At 38.6% G+C, this 19,474-nt stretch overlaps 1 protein-coding gene across 20 annotated transcripts in view; it reads left to right on the top strand.

Moving 5' to 3' along the window:
• nfasca (neurofascin homolog (chicken) a) overlaps positions 1-19,474 on the top strand; it is a 66,100-nt gene that overhangs the window by 40,673 nt on the left and 5,953 nt on the right. For 7 of the 20 annotated variants that reach the window (XM_057361427.1, XM_057361433.1, XM_057361430.1 and 4 more), the window contains 24 exons: positions 308-419; positions 557-741; positions 823-954; positions 1,028-1,165; positions 1,251-1,362; positions 1,451-1,617; positions 1,714-1,861; positions 2,031-2,161; positions 2,843-2,884; positions 3,015-3,116; positions 3,521-3,718; positions 5,364-5,434; positions 5,550-5,772; positions 5,860-5,975; positions 6,053-6,263; positions 6,384-6,503; positions 7,281-7,454; positions 7,721-7,750; positions 11,085-11,330; positions 11,665-11,814; positions 15,458-15,601; positions 17,329-17,457; positions 17,577-17,646; positions 19,282-19,293. In XM_057361427.1, coding sequence (XP_057217410.1) covers positions 308-419; positions 557-741; positions 823-954; positions 1,028-1,165; positions 1,251-1,362; positions 1,451-1,617; positions 1,714-1,861; positions 2,031-2,161; positions 2,843-2,884; positions 3,015-3,116; positions 3,521-3,718; positions 5,364-5,434; positions 5,550-5,772; positions 5,860-5,975; positions 6,053-6,263; positions 6,384-6,503; positions 7,281-7,454; positions 7,721-7,750; positions 11,085-11,330; positions 11,665-11,814; positions 15,458-15,601; positions 17,329-17,457; positions 17,577-17,646; positions 19,282-19,293 — 3,163 coding nt within the window. Of the gene's footprint in view, positions 1-307; positions 420-556; positions 742-822; positions 955-1,027; positions 1,166-1,250; positions 1,363-1,450; positions 1,618-1,713; positions 1,862-2,030; positions 2,162-2,842; positions 2,885-3,014; positions 3,117-3,520; positions 3,719-5,363; positions 5,435-5,549; positions 5,773-5,859; positions 5,976-6,052; positions 6,264-6,383; positions 6,504-7,280; positions 7,455-7,720; positions 7,751-11,084; positions 11,331-11,664; positions 11,815-15,457; positions 15,691-17,328; positions 17,458-17,576; positions 17,647-17,782; positions 19,400-19,474 lie in introns of those variants that run through there. The other 13 variants (XM_057361432.1, XM_057361437.1, XM_057361435.1 and 10 more) reach the window with 9 other exon arrangements.

A 19,474-nucleotide genomic window follows, 5' to 3' on the forward strand; every position in this document is an offset into this window, starting at 1 on the left:
TCGTCTGTGTCTTCACATAACAGGAGTTTTAACTAACCATCTGTCTGTTGTCACACTTATATGGGTCTGCTTTTTGTGCTTATGTACTGTATAAAGGGTTCAAATGATCTTTGTTTGACCCTAACACTCTATTAACTCATAATACAGAAATAACTCTAGTATTAAAAATGTACAGTGTCCTAGCTTTGCTGGAAATGTAAGATTTGGATTCATTTTAAGTCAAATATAGAGAGAAGCAATTTTCTCTTATTGTTTGTAAGACGTCCATCTGGGTGCATCTAACCAAATCTCTTCTTCTTTTTTACAGCACGTAATGTGGCAGAAACCCATCCCAACTTTCTGTCTCCAAAGGGCTTGTCCAGCTCTAAAATGGTGCTGCGGGGGGAACAGCTTCTGCTGGAGTGTATAGCTGCTGGAGTGTGAGTAAACAGTACATGCAATACTCGCTAAAATAAACACAAAATACTAGATGTTAAGGTTGGGAAACACCATCAAAGAATGTTTATAGAGATGATGAGTTTGTGAGATGCGAACATGCAGTTTTCTCTTCATCCAGCCCAACTCCTACCATCAACTGGTTCAAAAGAGGAGGAGATCTTCCCTTACAAAAGGTCAAGTTTGGGAACTTTAATAAAACGTTACATATCCTCAACGTGTCTGAGGAAGACTCTGGAAGCTACATCTGCATGGCCAGCAACAAGATGGGCAGCATTCGACATTCCGTTGACGTCCAGGTCAAATGTAAGCCGGTGAGAAACGTTTTATTGAGAATTCTGCTATTTTTTGGTCTTATTTCTATGTTTTGTTTATTGCCCTGTTTAGCCGCTCCCTATTGGCTGGATAAGCCCACCAATCTTGTGCTTGCCCCTGATGAGAATGGACGATTGGTGTGTCGTGCAAATGGGAACCCAAAGCCCACTATCCAATGGCAAATGAATGGGGGACCTATAGATAGTAAGTCGCTTTACATATTTGTACTTGTGTCGTATTCATAGTCCATAAAGCAGTAATCTCACTTCTTCTTTAGGTTCACTGCCTAACCAGCAAGTGCTGGGTGATACCATCATGTTCCATTCGGTGCAGATCGGTGGCAGTGCGGTGTACCAATGCAATGCTTCTAATGAGCATGGATACCTACTGGCCAACGCTTTCGTCAACATCTTGGGTAAGATATGAGGTTGACCATTAAAACGTTTGGTCTGGTCACATGACACAGAGTTTGTAAAATGTTACCGGTGTCGTCTTTGTAGACATGGTTCCACGGATGCTAGGCCCGAAGAACCAACTGATAAAAGTCATTGAGAACAACAGGACTTTCCTTGACTGCCCTTACTTTGGCTCACCGTTCCCTGTGCTGCGCTGGTGAGCTCGGGTTAAAATCATTTTGTTTGACAGAATGATGGGTAAACAGAATCAAGCTAAGGAATGTACTGTGTGTGTGTGTATGTAGGTTCAAGAATGGCCATGGTAGTGGTCTTGATGGTGGTCAGTATAAGGTGTATCACAATGGTACATTGGAGATCAAACAGGCGCGACCTGAAGATCAGGGCACGTACACCTGCGTCGCCAGTAACATTCTGGGCAAGAGTGAGAATAAGGTGATCCTGGAGGTCAAAGGTATGAATCAGACTGACCAATAATAACAATAATGCCACTTTACCATTAAATATCTCTCTATATTTGATTCATTTTGTGTTTTGTGCTTTATTTCAGAGCCCACAAGAATAGTACGGGCCCCAGAGCACGTGACAGGACCCAGAGGAAGCACAGCTCGCTTTGACTGTCGAGTTAAACACGATCCGTCCCTTCCCATTACCATCACATGGCTAAAAGATGACAAGCCTTTGAGCTTCGGCTGGCTGTAATACACAAACACATTACGATTTATTGAAATGATCTTAATTATATTATACAATATCATTCTTTACCTCTGTAGACTTTACGAGCATCTATGTTCACATTCAGCAGGTGTTTTTTGCAAGATAATTGCACATTCTGCATGTAACATATCGGACATGTTTATGTTTTAGGGGCCGGTTAAGAAAGGATGATGAATCCATGACCATTCACAATATCAATCCAGAGGATTCAGGGACGTACACATGCACTGCCAAAACTGAGATAGATGAAGACTCTGCCTCTGCTCGCCTTACAGTTATAAGTAAACATGTTTAATATTTTCGTTCTTCAATCATTCACAAATGAGGACTTACAGAACATGCCAAAAAAAATCATATTTAAGCTAAAGTTTGGCCATAATCCTAAAAGATTGCTACAATCCTAGGCTTAAATTTGTAAGTATGTAATCGCTACTTTGACATGTTTGCCGACAGCAACAATTGTAAAGGACTACACACTGTATACACAGCTTCATGCTAACTTCATAGGGGAAATTTGTTTAAAAGTATACATGGATAATCGACGAATAAAGATGTGAATATGTCCCCCTAAAACTTTTGATAAAACTAACAATGAAGATAAATCTCTCCTATGCTATTTTATATGTTGCTAATATCTAGTAACTTGCATAGTAATTAATACGAAATGGATATAGACGCGTGGCACAGAAGCATGTCACATATCCAGAGTACAGTATATGAAACATAAACATAGTGCTCTACATATTTTTTGTGTCTTATAAATCTGTCCCTTTCACTCTTTCAACTTTCTTTCAACTTACTCTTGACTTCCCGTTACGAAACTGAAGTAAAGATAGTTTTCTAAATAGATTGCTACAGTTGCCTAGAAGCACATCTATTCGTTTAGCTGTAACGTTCTTCTGGTATTATATTTATTCACTAATAGCTTCACTAACCCTTGACCTCTGACCTTTACCTCTTAGTGGATGACAACTCGTCTGCCTCAAATCGTAGTGCCTCTGCAGGTAACATATCTAGGACAGTTATTTCTAATATTGAATTAATGCATCTAACAAGCTCTATAAATGTTATTTACCCCGAAATGAAGAAAAGCTTAAGCAAACAGGGCTGATTAACATGCCGTTCTCTCTGCAGGTCGACCCGACCCCCCTCAGGATCTTGAACTGTCGGATCCTTCAGCTCGCATTGTCAGACTCACCTGGGTGCCTGGAAATGAAAACAACAGCCCTGTTACACGTAAGACTGACTGCTGTATAAAACCGCTTTGTCTTTTTAACCACGATTTGACAAATCTCTAATTGGCTGTAGCTCTGCAGCTGATGTCTTAGCTCTGAAGCCTGAAGCGAGCTGATTGTAACTATTAAAACACAACCAGTGTAATATAATTATAAATAATTTGGTTTAATTCAAATTCACCCATGTTATCACCAACCAAGAGCAAAGACGAACTGCTTGTTACTTTAATGCATCGTATCTCTTTTCTCTATGACAGCAGCTCTTTTCATAATACCATGTACTGTATTGTATTCTACCTCTTTTTGTGTTTTTTTCTCTTTTTCCTGTATAGCTGCTTAAAACAATGCAACATTGTTAAAAGCGCTCTATATATAAAATAAAATAAAATTGAATTGATTCTGCAGATTTCCTCGTCCAGTTTGAAGAGGACAGATGGGAGCCGGGGAAGTGGCAGAACCTGTCAATACATGATGGCAACCTGAACTCAGTTAACCTGCAGCTGTCACCCTTTGTCAACTACCAGTTCAGAGTCATAGCCATCAATGCAGTGGGTCAGAGTCAACCCAGCCACCCCTCTGCACGCTATCAGACCAGCGGCGCTCGTAAGTTAGCCCTTATATTAACTGCACACAAATTTCAGATGGGAAGACAGTAATAGTAGTTCATGTATTTCAATTGGTACAGCATTACATTAGCATTGTAAATGCCTTGGGTTTGATTCCTAGAGAACACGCTTAGTCATCAAATTTATACCTTAAGGGATCTTAAAGAGTACATTCCTCGAGATCATAAAAAATACATTTCATGAAGTGTTTAATTTTGCCGTGTTTGAATGTAAGCAATCTGCCAAGTTGTAAATCCGAAGGTGAACGAATAACAAAGTTATTAGCTTATAAAAAAGGTAATCGACTCTGAATCACGCGAACAAGCCATGACCTGTCCGAATCTTTAACCACAATGTACCTACGTCACTAGAAAAATCCCCGCCTACTGACTGCGAAAACTTAACTCTCTCCTCCCCAAACACTGTACTAGCTCGTTCGTGACGTGTGCATCATGTCTAAGAGAAGCTGTGTTCTATGTAGTGAAACTAAGTCAGTCTTATTTTCACTACCAAAGGAAGAACTTCTGAGGAAAAAATGGTTACTATTTATTTTTCAAACGACACCAAAGGAGTATAAACCGAACGTTTTACTTTGCGCGCGTCATTTTACCGAAGATTGCTTCATCAATCTTGGCGCCTTTACTGCAGGATACATTAAACGTCTTTCCTTAAAAGATGTTGCAATACCAACTTTATTTGGACCTGTAAGCTCCACCGAATCACAACCTGTAAGTGTGACTCTTTATTTTTGTCTTTACTTAAAATTAAATTTGTGTGACGTTATCTCATGTCTGTGTTTAGCTAACGTTACCGTTATTTTTGGGGTTGTTACTGTTTGTTTACCTAACGTTAGCTATAAACTCGTTGCGCTAATGTAAGTGTTCAACCATATTAACTCGCAAAGTCTTTATTTCAAGAACTGCGTGGTGTACTATAGTTATAATAACATCTGAAGATACGAACACCGTACACTGTATGCCGTGATAACTAACTGTTACAAGAGAAGTGTCTAAAACAGTCCTTTTTCTTACTGGCATCTGTATAAGGATTAAAGAATGATTCGTCAGACTCGGGCTCGAACTGGTAAGGTAAAATCGACGCCATCTCTCTCTATACACTGTTAATATCCAACCACCTGCAAACCGTAATACAGCAGTAATGATAGGCGGTCCATTTGCGACACATGCTGAACGCGTTTGACCAATCACAGCAGACTAGACCATTTGACCAATCACAGCAGACTAGACCATCTGACCAATCACAGCAGACTACACTATCTGACCAATCAGATCAGACTACGCTGGCGGAAAGGCGGAGATTACACAGATGAATCGCGGAACGAATCATTTGAGAGTCAGTCAAGAAGTAAGGTAATAAAAACTGCTTATTATTACGAAATAATAGTATTTTTACATCATGTATGTACATAAACTTGTTGTCGGACACTCCATAAACCAAAATAAGCCCTTAAAAATATTGAGGAATGTACTCTTTAAGTTGATTTTGAAAAAATGATCCATCAAATGCAAAAATGTAAATAGTTTTAGTCAAATAGTTTTAGCTGATCAGTATTAAGTCAGGAATTAGGAATTGGGGGGAAGTGGAAGTCGACGCATTTACTGACCTGTAATGCTGCATTCAAGCTCCTGATGTGGTTCCAAGTGGTCTAAAAGGATGGGGAAGCAAGAAGAACAACATGGAGATCACTTGGCAGGTAAATGAAAAGAGAATGCGCATATGCTGTTCATCCAGCTACAGTACATCGCCAAAGCAAAGTCACATCTGATACTGTGTGAATGCAGCACCTTATGAATCTGTACATTTCACAGCCCCTGCTGAACACAGAGAGAAACGGTCCGAACATGCGATATGTTCTCTGGTGGAGATTGGAAAACACAGATGAAGAATGGAACAACATTAACACCACTAAAACAAAGCACACTATCCATAATATAGACACCTACGTTCCATATGAAATCAAAATACAAGCCGCCAATGACTTCGGGCTTAGTCCGGTGTCTAATGTTGTCATTGGTTATTCTGGGGAAGACAGTAAGTACTAACTTCTCATATCTAATGACACATCTGTTACGGTATCTGTACCGTTTGGAGGTGCACTCAATCTTTTTGTGTCCTCAGAACCATCAGCTGCACCTACAAACCTCAGGGTGTCAAAGATCAACAGCACCAAAGTAAATGTTCACTGGACCCCCGTGGACCTCAGCAATGTGAACGGCGAGTTTAAGGAATACAAGGTGAGCAGACAGTCATTAATACTTTTTGTTTCTGATCCGATGACCGAACTAACTAGCATCTTTCCTCTTTTCCGCAGTTGTACTACTGGAGGGAGGCCAGTCTGATTAAGGGCCTGAAAGTGAACAGGACAAAGCTGCACAAAGGGTTCTACACAACGGCCGAACATCCCTCTGGCATCCTCACTGAACTCTATCCTTACAGCAAATACAAGATGTACATGGTCGTGGCTAACAGAGAGTTTGAGGGTCCACAGAGCAACTCTGTGGAGTTTGAAACAAAGGAGGGAGGTATGAGTCACTGTAATCTGTTTTCTCCACATTGCTCAACATTTCATCATCAATATCAGATAGCAAATATGTGATGTTTGTATTGAAAACATAATATGAATAGTCCTAATCTTTTGATAGAGCCGGGCGCCCCAAAGTATTTCAAGATTCAGAAGCACACAGATGTGGTTCACCTGAAGTGGGATAAGCCCCTGGAGCCAAATGGTGTTCTGATTGGATACACGATTCAGTATCACACAGGTGAGCACTCCTTACACATCAAAAGAATCAAAAAAATACAATGAACACTAAAAGCACTTAAAGGTCCAGTTTGTTCAATTTAGCTGTGAGGTTGCGAATTGCAACCAACGGCTCACTCCACCGCTCACCCCTTCCATTCAAAGCACTACACTGCAAAAAATGACTTTCTTTTTTTGGAAAGGGACAAAGATGTGGTCACATTTTTGCTTTTTTGCCGAAGGAGATAACGTATTTACGAAACACGCTCTGTAGAGCAGTTTGTCCGTTTAGGGCTACTGTAGAAACAACATGGTGAATTCCATTTAAGGGGACCCGCGGTGTATGTAGATAGAATAGCTCATTCTAAGGTAATAGAAACATAACGCATCATTATGTACGGTCTTTATACACCTCTGAAGACATAGTTATGTATATTTTATTGCATATTTATCAATAGATCCTCCAAAAATTACACACTGGTCCTTTAAACCACACTTAAAATATGATTATATAAAAATAAAATTGGTTTATTTTAATGGACAGAAATTATAGACGTTGCTCTTTAAAATTAAATTAAATAAATTCAGACATATTTCAAATTTGACAAGCAAATAATGTCCATACTGAATGTGATAAACTACACATGTGGTCACTTTAGAAGGACATCTGTTTGAACATTGCACAAAAGGGCTCAGAAAAGTAAAGTTGGATAATGTCTTTAATATGATAATATAATTATTACTGACATTATTAGTTACAAAATTGTGTACTGACATTACTCTGCATGTGCTTCTTCAGTAAATGGGACACAAGAGGGAGAGAGGAAGGTCCAGAGTTTCCCTCCCAACGTTACGGAGTACATCATGAACCTGCCTCACCGTTTCACAAGATACAAGTTCTACCTAGCGGCTCGTACACAGGTCGGCGCTGGAGAGGTGTACGCCGTAGAGTCGCCACATTTCACAAATGAAGGTCAGCAAACTGAAGTGTCACTGTTCTGTGTTGTGCTTCTGTTAGTGAATCTGAGAGCAGAATCATTGGTCGGTCTTCTCTGTGTTGTCTGTGCTATCCCTGTTGTTCTCTTCCTAATACCTCCTGTCTCATTCGACACTGTTGTTTCCTGATTCTTTGTGGTGTCCTTAACTCTGTTTCTCTCTTAACGGCGTGATCTCTTCTGTTTCTTCTCTGACCTTCTCTCCTCTCTTCTTCATCTGTCTTTCTTGTGGTGTTGACTGAAGGCACCCCAGATACTGACTCTACAGTTGTAGGTAATGGTGGAATGGATGACCTGCCTGACTGTCTCTCACTTGCACTGTTTCTGCTTCAGTCTCTGTGTACCTCACATTCTTTCTCTGTCTTCCTTCAATATGCAACAGTGCAGTTGAGTGCTTAAGTACTTGATAATTCTGAATAATCACTAGCACTCCCACTAGCAAATGTATATTTTGAAGATTTGTAAATGAAGAGTTTGTTTCCAAAATGAGATAACTCCGTTTTTATTTTTTTTCAAAAGTCAGGTTTTTTATTATGTTATCATGTTTTTATTGTGTTTTATTGTGTGAAGGCTAAACACACTACAAGACTTTTGCTCAGATTTTGAGCAGATTTTCAGTCTGGACTGGTCTTTCAAAAAGTCTGCAAGTGTATGATGTCTAGTTTAAAAAATCAGATTTTAAAAGTCTTGTTGTGTTTCCAGCCATTAGTAAGCTGTATTGTTATGACTTAAATCAAAACAAACCAACTGCAGTTTGATTGATATTAATTGGAACGCACATTAAAAAAAATCATGATTTAAAAAAATTTGATAAACGGAGTTGTCTCATTTTGGAAACAAACTCTTCAAATATAAAGATAAAGCATGGTAATATATTATAGTATTAAATAATACATAAGGAATTCCTGCTCTTCATAAGCACTTGTTTCCAATATATGGAAATAAATTATTCAATAGATTGCATTATATTTTGCAGTATATTCCCATATATTTTTGTTTCGTAAAGGCAATTCTGTTTGGTGTTAGTGCTTCAAAAACACTCTTCACCTGTCACACATAAAATTTCCACTCATGCAAAACACTGAAATATGCTGAACTGCACTGTCTACTGATGCCTGTCCCTAAGTGTTTCTCCGTCTGTCTGCTTGTCGGTCTGCCCTCATTAATCACTGTGTGCTTTCAGGGATGGGCTTCACCTTCTGCACTTTTGTGAAGTCACTGAATCTGCTCTCAGTGTAGATGATTATAGTTTTGTGATGTTGGTTAAATGTTGCTATTGTGCCTTTAGAGACGCACAAATAAGGTTAAGGTAATGTCTAACTCTGCTTTAAGAAAAATATGATGTACATGTGACCCAATTGACCCCTAATCCCTGATGGCTACAGTGGCCCTGACATCACTTCCTGGCACATGCCTTGCTTGGCATATCTCAGCATGCTCGTCGCATCATTGATTTGAAAATATATTATGTTGAAACAATATAATTCAATATGATGAATCAAAGTGTTGTTTTTTTCTGGTAGTAAAAATAGTTGACTTATTAAATATTTTAAAAATGACATCTATTTTTTCGCTATTAGAGCATAAATGAATAAATGCAAATTAGTGTAAAATTAAATGCAAAACAAAGATAAAAAGACTCAAAATTATAAAAAGTTAGGAGAAATTGTGTGATCTGCGGAACATTGATTTTGTATGATTCGAAACTTGTGTTAGTTAAAAAATTATGAGTATCCAGGTTAAAATATAATGCTCTGTGTAGCACGTGAGGTCAAATGTCAAGTGAAGAGTCCTAAAACTAAATGAGCTAAATCAGGCACAGCTGCATAAAGAAACTTCTGTACTCTTTGAGAATGAACAAGAATAAATGTTAAATCAGCTTGCCACAAATCACAAATAATTGCTTTGGCAATGCACGTCACTGCTTCTGCCTGTGTCACCTTCATGTCCGCTCGCTTGAGGATTTTCATTTGTTGTCAATCAAACGGACACAAACGGTACAGGTAAGAGCGCACCGTGCCATTGGCTGTGTTGACTGGAAACCACACCCCTGCGCATAGATTCACATCTGTTGGCATGGCCCTGTCTTGGTCTGGCAAACCGTATTGTCACCAAGCCTTATGGGGCTCTTTGACATGGGCTGGCTGGATTAACTTTGGCTGCGGTTTTAATTGCTTTCATTTTTGCGTGTCTGTCTTGGAAAAACATGTTGTGGACACTGGTTATACACTGATTGTGTGAACTGGATGTTTGTGGAGTTGGTTGCTGGTGCTCTAGGAATGTTTCAAAGGTAAAAAAAAAAACAAATGTGCAATATTACCAGCATCTCTTCTTGAATCTTTCTCTTCTTCTTTCTATTAACTTAATCCACTGTGTGTTCTAATGGATTTCCCACATTCTCTGTTTTTCTGATTTCTTTTAAATCATAAAAAAGTAATCATTAAGTTAATGAAGACATGGTGGATTTGATGTAAATGTTCTAGTTTTCTAGAGTTCTAGGAGTTTAGTTTTCTTAAGCAGATGCCTCATGGAGATATAACGCTGTAGCACAGTGGCCTGTAGAGGCACTGTTGTTCCTCAAGGTGGCGCACAACATCCAACTTTAAAATGACCATATGGAAGCCTGTGCAGGATCCTTGAACTGCATGACATCTGTGTTTACCACACTTTCCGAAAGGATGTGTTAAAAAAACACTTCTTGTGTTATGGAATTTTAACACATTTTGTGTTGATTTTGTGTTAAATAAATAATGCTAGATCTTTAACTAGACACAGAGATGTGTTCAGTTAAGGATAGATTGTGTTGTTTTTAACACAACAGTTTTTATAGTACAATTATTGCTTGCAATATCCTGTTGCCCTAACAGAAAAGACACACGAAATTCACATCTCATGGGTTTTTACATGTTGTCCTATGTGATTCACAATTGGAATTCATATGATCACATGTGGAAAAACATGTGAAATGCATGTGTCTTTTCTGTAAGGGGTTTATTTAAACATTAAACATAATAAGAGTTAATGTCACGAAACTATTTGAATTATTTGTTTCACATTAGGGATGTCACAATATAATGACAATTATTGGCAATAACCGTAATATTAAAAACGATGATGGTACTGAGTTAATATACTTTACATGATAATATTGTCAATTATTCAGCACTCGTTTAACATTTTTCATTAAGAGCAACAGTAGTTACAACCTCTTTCTTCACTCATATTTTAAGTGTAATTGTAAGAGAAAACACAAAATTACAAGATGGATTTGACGGATAGCATTATCTGTTTATTGAATTAAGTATTACAATATATTTTGCGATAATATAATTATCAAGAATTCTTTTGGTTACGATAATACTGTGGTGAACATCTGGTATCATGACAGCCATATTTCACACACAACTTCATGCAGTATGCTGTAGATACTGTGCAGTATACAGTATACAAGTATTCCATTCTGAATCCAACTTAATTTTTGGCTGAAAATGGAATTGTGGGATTTCCATTAAACATCTGAATCTCATTCTCTCAGATGGTTTGTCTCTCTGGTGTCTTACCCTAGAACCTCCACCTAAACTTCTCTGTGTGTTCTCTTCCTCTCTCAGCGGTTAACTTTACAGATGCCTTGATGTTCGAAACCCCTCCCCCTCCCCTATCCACTGTCCCAGTCCCAGAAATACTTACCCCAGAACCAGCCACACCTGCCCCTACAACTGCTGCTCCACCTAAACCTACAACAACTACCACCACTACTACCACAACTACAACAACCACAACTACAACTGCAGCTTCCACTACAGTTGCTCCAGTTCGGCCGGTTTCTCCTAAAACTGTGGACTGGAAACTGCTGGGTATCTGATATCGACACAGTGTGCATTGAAACAGCTTAGTAGATGAAATCAGCAGAGGAGCGTTCAGATCAGATTGTTCACACGACATGCATTATGTATGTTTCACTCACTTAGCCGTCCAGTTAGGACAGGGGCGTGATTGATGTTCACATTGCGCCCTGAAAAGCACACAACACTCAGATCACACAGAATTAGTATTGACATTTACTTTACGAATAGCTTGATGTCTTGCATGATGAAGGCAAAAGAAATACGTTAGAAAGCATATGTAACCTAACCGTTCTGTGCATCGCAAAATGTTAAAGTGTACTCCTCTCCCACCTGTTCTGCATAGCCCCGAATGTAAAGATCTGGAATGTGACCGTGGATGTTAACAGTGACCATGCTAATGTCAGCTGGAAGCACAACTTCTCCGTTGACAGCAGCGTGTTTGTGATAGAGTACACGCCGGAGAATAAGAGCCAGACGCATCTACCGAGAGCTGGTAAAGGGGACAACATCGATTTTACTGCACCTGCTTGGAGACCCAAATCATTCGCTCGTACTGCGTTTCTTTGGGCCTTCACTTGTCTCACAAACATTACAGGGAGCTGTTTATTTGAGTGGGAGATATTGTAAATGTTATTTTCAATTGGTTTACGTTTATGATATTTCCCTGCTTTGATTCCCTGTAATGTTTAAAGCATTTTTATATTCTGGAAGCATAAAGTAGCGAGGCAGTCAGCCTGTTACTCACTGATGGATAATAATGTGGAGATGCGTTTGCTTTGTGTCATCAGCGGTCATGCATGTTCCCTTTAGGAAGCTCTGTTTTTCACTGGTGGCTTGGAACAGGGAGAGGTTCGACTAAATCTATGAGGGGGAGAGAGGACTCGGGCTGAATTAGTCAACAACCAAGATCTCCACATTTGACTCTAATTGGGCCTCTGAGAATTTTGCTCAGTAAAGTAAAAACTGCGTCCAGCAGTCCGGTCGTATGACTCATAGAGTGCTGTTCTCACTACAAAAACCATTAGCGCAGTGCCTTTGTTTCGTTTTCCAGTAAAAACCCTTCAAACAAAGAACATTTATCTGAGAAGCAAGACCTAAGGCTTAAAAAAGATTAAAAAAGAAGATTTTCAGATTTTCCGGTAACACCTTCGAATAAGGTTGGATTTGTTTAGATGAGTTAATAGATTAGCTAACACGAACTAACAATAACCAATACTTCTACAGCATTTATTAATCTTAGCTTATGTTCGTTTCAGCATTTACTAATACTTTTTTATTCAAATGAAACGCTGGAGCACTTTTTGGAGCATCAAAATCTCATCCTCCATTCACTCCCATTCTAAAGCATACGTGTTATTACAACTCTGACTGCATTATTCTGAAAAAAGAAAGAAATATACAAATAGGATGCCTTGAGGGCAAACATTGAGTAAAACATGGGGAAATTAGATTTTCTGGGGTGAAACATCCCTTTAACGTTAGTTTATGCACCATGAACTATTGACATTGAAGGGAGAGTTCACCCAAAAATGACAATTCTGTCATCATTTACTCACCTCTTGTCATTTCAAACCTGTATGACTTTCTTGTTTTTTGCAAACACAAAAGAAGATATTCTGAAGAAAACTGGTAACCAAACAGCGCCGTCACCCATTTACTGTACTTCTACTGTATTGTATGGACACAAAACCAATGCAAGTGAATAGGTGCCGATTGACAACATTCTTCAAAATATCTTCTTTTGTGTTCTTTGGAAGAAAGAATGCTAAACAGGTTTGAAATGACACGAGTGTAAGTAATAATGACAGAACTTTCACTTTACCTAACGTTATTATTAATAAATGCTGAAAAACTATATGGCTTACTTTTACTTCATGTTAACAAATACAACCTTGATGTAAAGTATTACCGATTTTCCTTTATTTAAATGTGTTTCATTCATCCTTAAAACAGAATAAACAATAGGCTCAAATTCAGTTCAACTTCTCAATCTTGTTTTTCATATAGCTAGACATTGTTACTGGAAAACAAGACAAAAATAATAATCAAGAAAATGATTTTGTGAAAACATCGTGCACTTGTTTAGCCGTAGTATGACGGTAGGTTTTAATCATACGTTTCTTTATTTGTCAGGTACTGTCCTTCAGTACAAACCAATGTTTGTTGTGCCTGTGCATGTACATGTATGAGCTAGTACCAGCATGGAAATCTATTTATGTCGTTAATACACAACTGGCGTTCTACTACAGTGTACATACCCACACAAAACTCTCTCTCTCTCATATACCATCTTGCTCGATCTCTCTCGCTTGCTCTTTTGTCCTTGAGCTATCTGTTTAGCTTATCAGATGTGATTGCCCACTCTACCCCTCAACCCTTGCCATCGGCTTCCCAGCAACACGCTTTGTCTGGCTGCCCACTGCTGCTTGGCTCATAGTTCATATTGGCCACCATTGTTGCATCCCATATGCTGGCAGCCCTGGCATATCTGATTGACGCCCCTTGGGCTTTTGTTTCTTTTTATCTGGGGTGGAAATGTTTTAGAGAGAGCGAGGATAATAGCGGGGTTAATGTTACATGCTCAAGGTCTCCTCCAGCGGAGAGTCAAAGTAACCTTGAAACATGGTGCACAGTATATGCTGATGTAATACCCCACCAGGGCTGTGTAACTGTATCAGCAGGGATCTGGTTTTAATTCAAGATGCGCATATGGGCTGTGAACCCATTTGTTTAACACTAAGAAGCACTGTGCGATATCGAGGATAGCCCTGGGTGAGAGGTTAAGCTCACCAAATGTGGAAATGGAGTTGCTTGTATCATTTCCTCCCTCGTCTTGCTGTTCCCTATTCTCTCATCGTGTTGTGTCGAATTTGTGGCGGTTGCATGCAGTGTGTGTGTGGCATGGTGATCTCTGCCTAAATGAGATGGGGGTGATCTATTAGATCCATTAGAATTTAATGACATTCAAGAGTCATCAACTACAGCTATAATTAGCAGTAATTCATGCCATATATGTAATGTGTGAATTAATGTATTAATGTAGTTTTAATGCACATGCTAATAGCTCCTGCACTGCACAAAATGAAAAATCCAAATTATTTAAATTTATGTTTAAAACTAGGAAAACTAATGGGGTAGGAAATATACTTTATTTAATATTGGCAGATATCTTTTGTTTTGGACATAATACTAATTTAATTATAATAATTGTATGTATGCAGTCATTTTTTTAATTATTATATTATAGTTTATTTAATTAGGAAACAAGACTTGTTGACTTAGGCCACTTTGCTTCTCTAAATGCATATTTTTGTTCCTTTTATTTTTTAGGATTTTTTAGCGTAAACTTATTTAATTTAGTTTTTTAGACTTTTCTGACAAAAACCTTGATTTAGCAGTTTTTAGATACAGTGCCAGGATATATTACAGTACATGCCATATTCACCTGTAGATTTCAGTTCATTTAAGCAGAGTTGCACCTTCAATGCGACACTTTCGACTCTTCACTGCATATTTTATTGTTGAATGGCTAAGGCTGCATATGGTCACATTTTGCATATGTTGAGTATTCAGTCATTTCTTTTCCTTAATCTCATGCCAACCAATGAGTTGCATGATGCATGATGTCTTAGGAACATCATGGAACCTCATTGGAACATCACGTCTTGGGTTTGTCTCTCTGCTTTTGAGCTTCCTCCGAGATAAAATGAGGTCTATGGATAACTGAGACAAGGTGCACCTCCCTCCACTCTAATCTTGGCCTCATTATAGCAAATGGTGTGAAACGTTAGGGAGCAACTTAACATCAAAGCTTTTAACAGGCGTCATGAGGCATGTGATGCCCCTTATACACCGCTGCAAGACTTTGATGTGTGCTGAGCAAAGCCTTTCTAGTATTTTGGCCCCAGCACCATTTTCTCCTCAAAATATTCTTTCCACAAATTGCCTCTTGAGAATTTTTCAACATCGCCTGTGGATGTCTATCACCTAGATTTCACCTAGATTTGGAGTTGGAGGGATGCAGCAAATGAACTCGGTTAACAAACATGACCCGCTATCTTATGGAAGAGGCCTGTAGCTGTTCTGTGGGTCAGTCTCTCACTTTGATGGACACCTCTCTTGTGTCTCTCCTGAAGGTAATGGTATAATGAAAAGCTTTCAAGTAAACCGCGGGCCTCCCATTAAGCTGTCCGGGCTGTTGGACGGGGTCAAGTATCGGTTGCGGGTGTATTCCCACGAGCACCACTCCATCAGCAGTGACTATGTCACGTTCGAGACAGGTGAGGGGTGGCCAAGACACAAGGAAGGACTAAGAAAAAAGGCTCAACGTGACCTCCAGCATTTGAATTAGAAAAAACGACGACAACGTGTATGCAACTGCATTTTGTTATGTTTTTATTTATTGATTTATGGGTTTCTGTAACTGTTGCCAGCAATGCCAGGGTCATGGGTTTGATTGAGGGAATGTGCAGATACACTGAATGCATTCCCTGCTGAAAAGACCAGCTTTTTCAGACCAGGTCTGATAAATTTCCAGGATCATTTCTGCTGTTTTTTTGTCCTGGTCTGGTTGGTGACCCCGGAAGGATGGCATGGTCTTTTTAATGATGTTGCTTAACCAAATATGTTTTTCTGGTTATCTTAGTTAAGAGAATTCCAGGTCTTTTCAGCAGGGTTGTAAATCACAGTGTAATAAATGGAAGTGTTGTGGAGATTGTGATGCTTGTAAAATCGTTTTTCCAGCCTCATCTATTGCATATATTGTAGATCCATGAGCAGACAGCTATTTTTCTAGCAGCACCTGTCTTTACACGATGTGTGCCTCAGGAGTGGTGAGCAAGATGAAATCTCACAGCGTTTCTGTAAGAAGATATTAATCCTCAACACGATAAGGACCCTTCATACTTATAAATGGCATTTTGGGGTTTTCTCATATGGAAGAGCTCAAAATAATCCAAACCATCACCTTTATGGTTTGCTCCTATCACTGATAGATTTACCTTTCAGGTTTTCAATAAACCTGAAAAATACAGCTACTGTTACTAGACAACAGTGTCTAAACTTCCTAAATGGCTACCAGACATATCTATTAGTGTAGAGTGTGGTATTAAAAAGTATTTGTGGTTAAACCAAGCTGCTGGCTTTGCTTGGTCTTATTTTTCATCAGATTACTCTGAACATAGACTGTCCTGTGCTTTGATGCTGTTATCAGAGAGTAAGGATGGGTAATTCAAATCCAGATCCAATGTTCTCACCACTAATGTGTTTTTGATAAAGGATGGTTGTCTGATTACTTCTACCGTGCCGTCTGCTGAAAGTCAGTGAGATTTATTGGGGTCTCATTTGGTGTTACATTTGTTCAGCTTTTGTTCTTCTAATGCATTGGATCAAACAGAAAGAGAAAATACTTCAATGTGTGAGATAATAGTGGTGTAATGATACATCGATATGGATTGATACATCGATCAAATGTCTGACGGTGTGGTGTATCGATTCTACACTCCAAATATTAAAACCATTTTTGCTCCAAATATTTCACATTTTTGCCCCGAAACCTGAAAGACCTTATTGACTTTTGTCAACATAAACTGTCATTAGACTATTGATTTCAAGTGTGACTTGATTTTTAACTCATTGTTTTTTTCTATTATTTGTTTTTAATGTGTTCAAATTGTGATACAGAATTAAATGTTTAATTAAATGTACATATTTCGAGTGTAACAGGTTGCGCAAAATAGGCACATAATATCTTAATATGAAGAAATCGATCAACATACCCCTGTATCGAATCATAATCGAATCACAATTTTTTAAGGAGTCATTTCGCTGGCTATGAGAATCGATATCGGATCGTACCGTAGACAACACGTCTGATGTACATCTATATGAGATAACCTGTAGGAGTTGATTTCTGCTACTGTTGTTTATGGACGTATCATCAACATCATCAAACATTTTATTTTGTACCTCTCTTTTTCTCCCGCTGTGTTTGTTTGCTGGTTCATAGCCTACAAGGAGTCTGAAGACATCGCTACTCAGGGCTGGTTTATTGGGCTCATGTGTGCCGTCGCTCTGTTGGTTCTCATCTTGCTCATTGTCTGTTTCATCAAGAGGAGTCGTGGAGGAAAATACAAAGGTAAAATCCAGTCGTTGACAGTAGAATATATTCTGTCTGCTGTATGCAAAGATTTTTTGTGTTGCATGTGAGTAGCACCTCAGGTGCACGATTGACTGTTGGTGTTTGTTTTTCTCTAGTGAGCGAAAAGAAAGACCTCCCATTAGATGCTGTTGACCATAAAGACCAAGATGGATCATTTGACTATCAGTAAGTTTGCAGTATTGATCACTTTTTACCGAAATTATGATAGACAGCTAAAGTTATTCAGGGAAAAGAATTTATTGATATTAAGTCTTGCTCTAGATGATGCTGTACCGATGCTTATTTTGTTTACCTGTTACAGGTCCCGAAAGTAGCTCTTACCCTGCGGAGGGGAATGGGTCTTTCTCATTCTAAAGAAACATAAAAACTAACCAAACAAATGCTAAATAACGATCTAAAACAACCCCGTGTCTGAATGAAATTTGAAACAAAAATGTTTATCGTCTTGCTGTTAGTTTCCTTAAGCTCAGAATGACGCATCACAGTCTCAGGTCATTTTGGTTGCCATGGAGTTAAAAATTCTCCAGTGTGCACAATTGTAAAACTACCCTGGCCTTTCCAACACCAGCTACTGTACTGTACCGTAAATATGGCCTCTCTGTACAATTCTACCTCAACTACCCAAACCAGAGTCACAAAGTCTTGTAAGAATAAACCTCATCCTGTTTCTAAACAGAAAAACAAGACTTCACCCTCAAGTCATTCCAAAAAAACTGTATATGACTACAGTACTTGGAACTTATTTTGTGGAACACAAAAGAAGATATTTTGAGAAATGCCTCAGTGGTTTTGTGTCCATACAATGGAAGTTAATGGGGCCCGGTGTTGTTTGGTTACCAACATTCTTCAAAACATCATCTTTCGTGTTCTGCAGAAGGATGAAAGTCATACAGGTTTCGAATGACATGAGGGTGAATAAATGATGACAGAATTTTTATTTTTGGATGTGCTATCCCTTGATGTTGGTGAAGTGACAGATCTTTCGTTTGCATTAGGTCCCTTTTTAAGTTTTAATGCATAAACCCATCTTTCGTGAATATTATAGAATCAAAGAAAGTGTCTGGGTGGACTACAGTCATTAAATTACATTTAAGTGTGAAGAGAGGTAGTGACACTTCTAACAAAATGTTTTTCAACTCAGATGTCTGAAAAATACAGCAGTTTTTAATTAGGCCTAAAACTTTAAACCTTTCTTTAACAAGTATCTGTGTACCACAAAAAAGCCAGATAAATAATATTTAATCTGACCCAAATTAAACAAGAAGAATTAAAAAAGAAGTTCACCTAAATAGCAGTCAACTACTTTTTGGTGCTAACTAATAGTGTAGCAAACTACTTAGCCAGTTACTTTCACAGTCAGCTACAATGGTAGCGTGACTGTATTTTACTACTTTAGCTTAGAAAGTTACAGTTTCGACAATTCTTTCTCGGTTTCTTTAAGATTGTACGTGAGCTAATACTTGACATGTCTGTAACTCATGCTTTTGATTGACCCTAATACTGTGTAAGTCTAACATGGCCGTTAATTGGAAACTATACATCACACGTCGTGTCACTCAGCAATTTCGTGTTTAACAGCTGTGTGATTATATTTAATGGTGTGTTTTGAGTCCTAATACAGTATTTCATCAAACACTTTGGCTTAGCAATGCTAACGCCTAAGTTATGCTAAGCCCTCCCTTTCCACTTACACCGCTTTAGCACTAATGTCTATCTCCATTAACATGTGAAGGATGTGATCAACATCTTCCTGTACGTTTCTGTTCCCCCCTCTTTCAAATTGGCGGCTGGGTTGATAAGGAACGAGAACAGGTATTTGGTTTTAGCACATCATCTGAGCCTGAGCATGTCATTGGTTACATTGTGGATGACAAGGCAGGAAGTAAAGATGAGTGATCAAGCTCTTCAAAGGTGTTAAACATTTTGGTCCCTCAAACTCAGCAATTTTATTGAACACATCGTGTCCTGACCAGACACAATGGATATTAAAAAA

The sequence above is a fragment of the Triplophysa rosa genome, linkage group LG20, assembly GCF_024868665.1.
Source record: "Triplophysa rosa linkage group LG20, Trosa_1v2, whole genome shotgun sequence".
NCBI classification, from domain to species: domain Eukaryota; kingdom Metazoa; phylum Chordata; class Actinopteri; order Cypriniformes; family Nemacheilidae; genus Triplophysa; species Triplophysa rosa.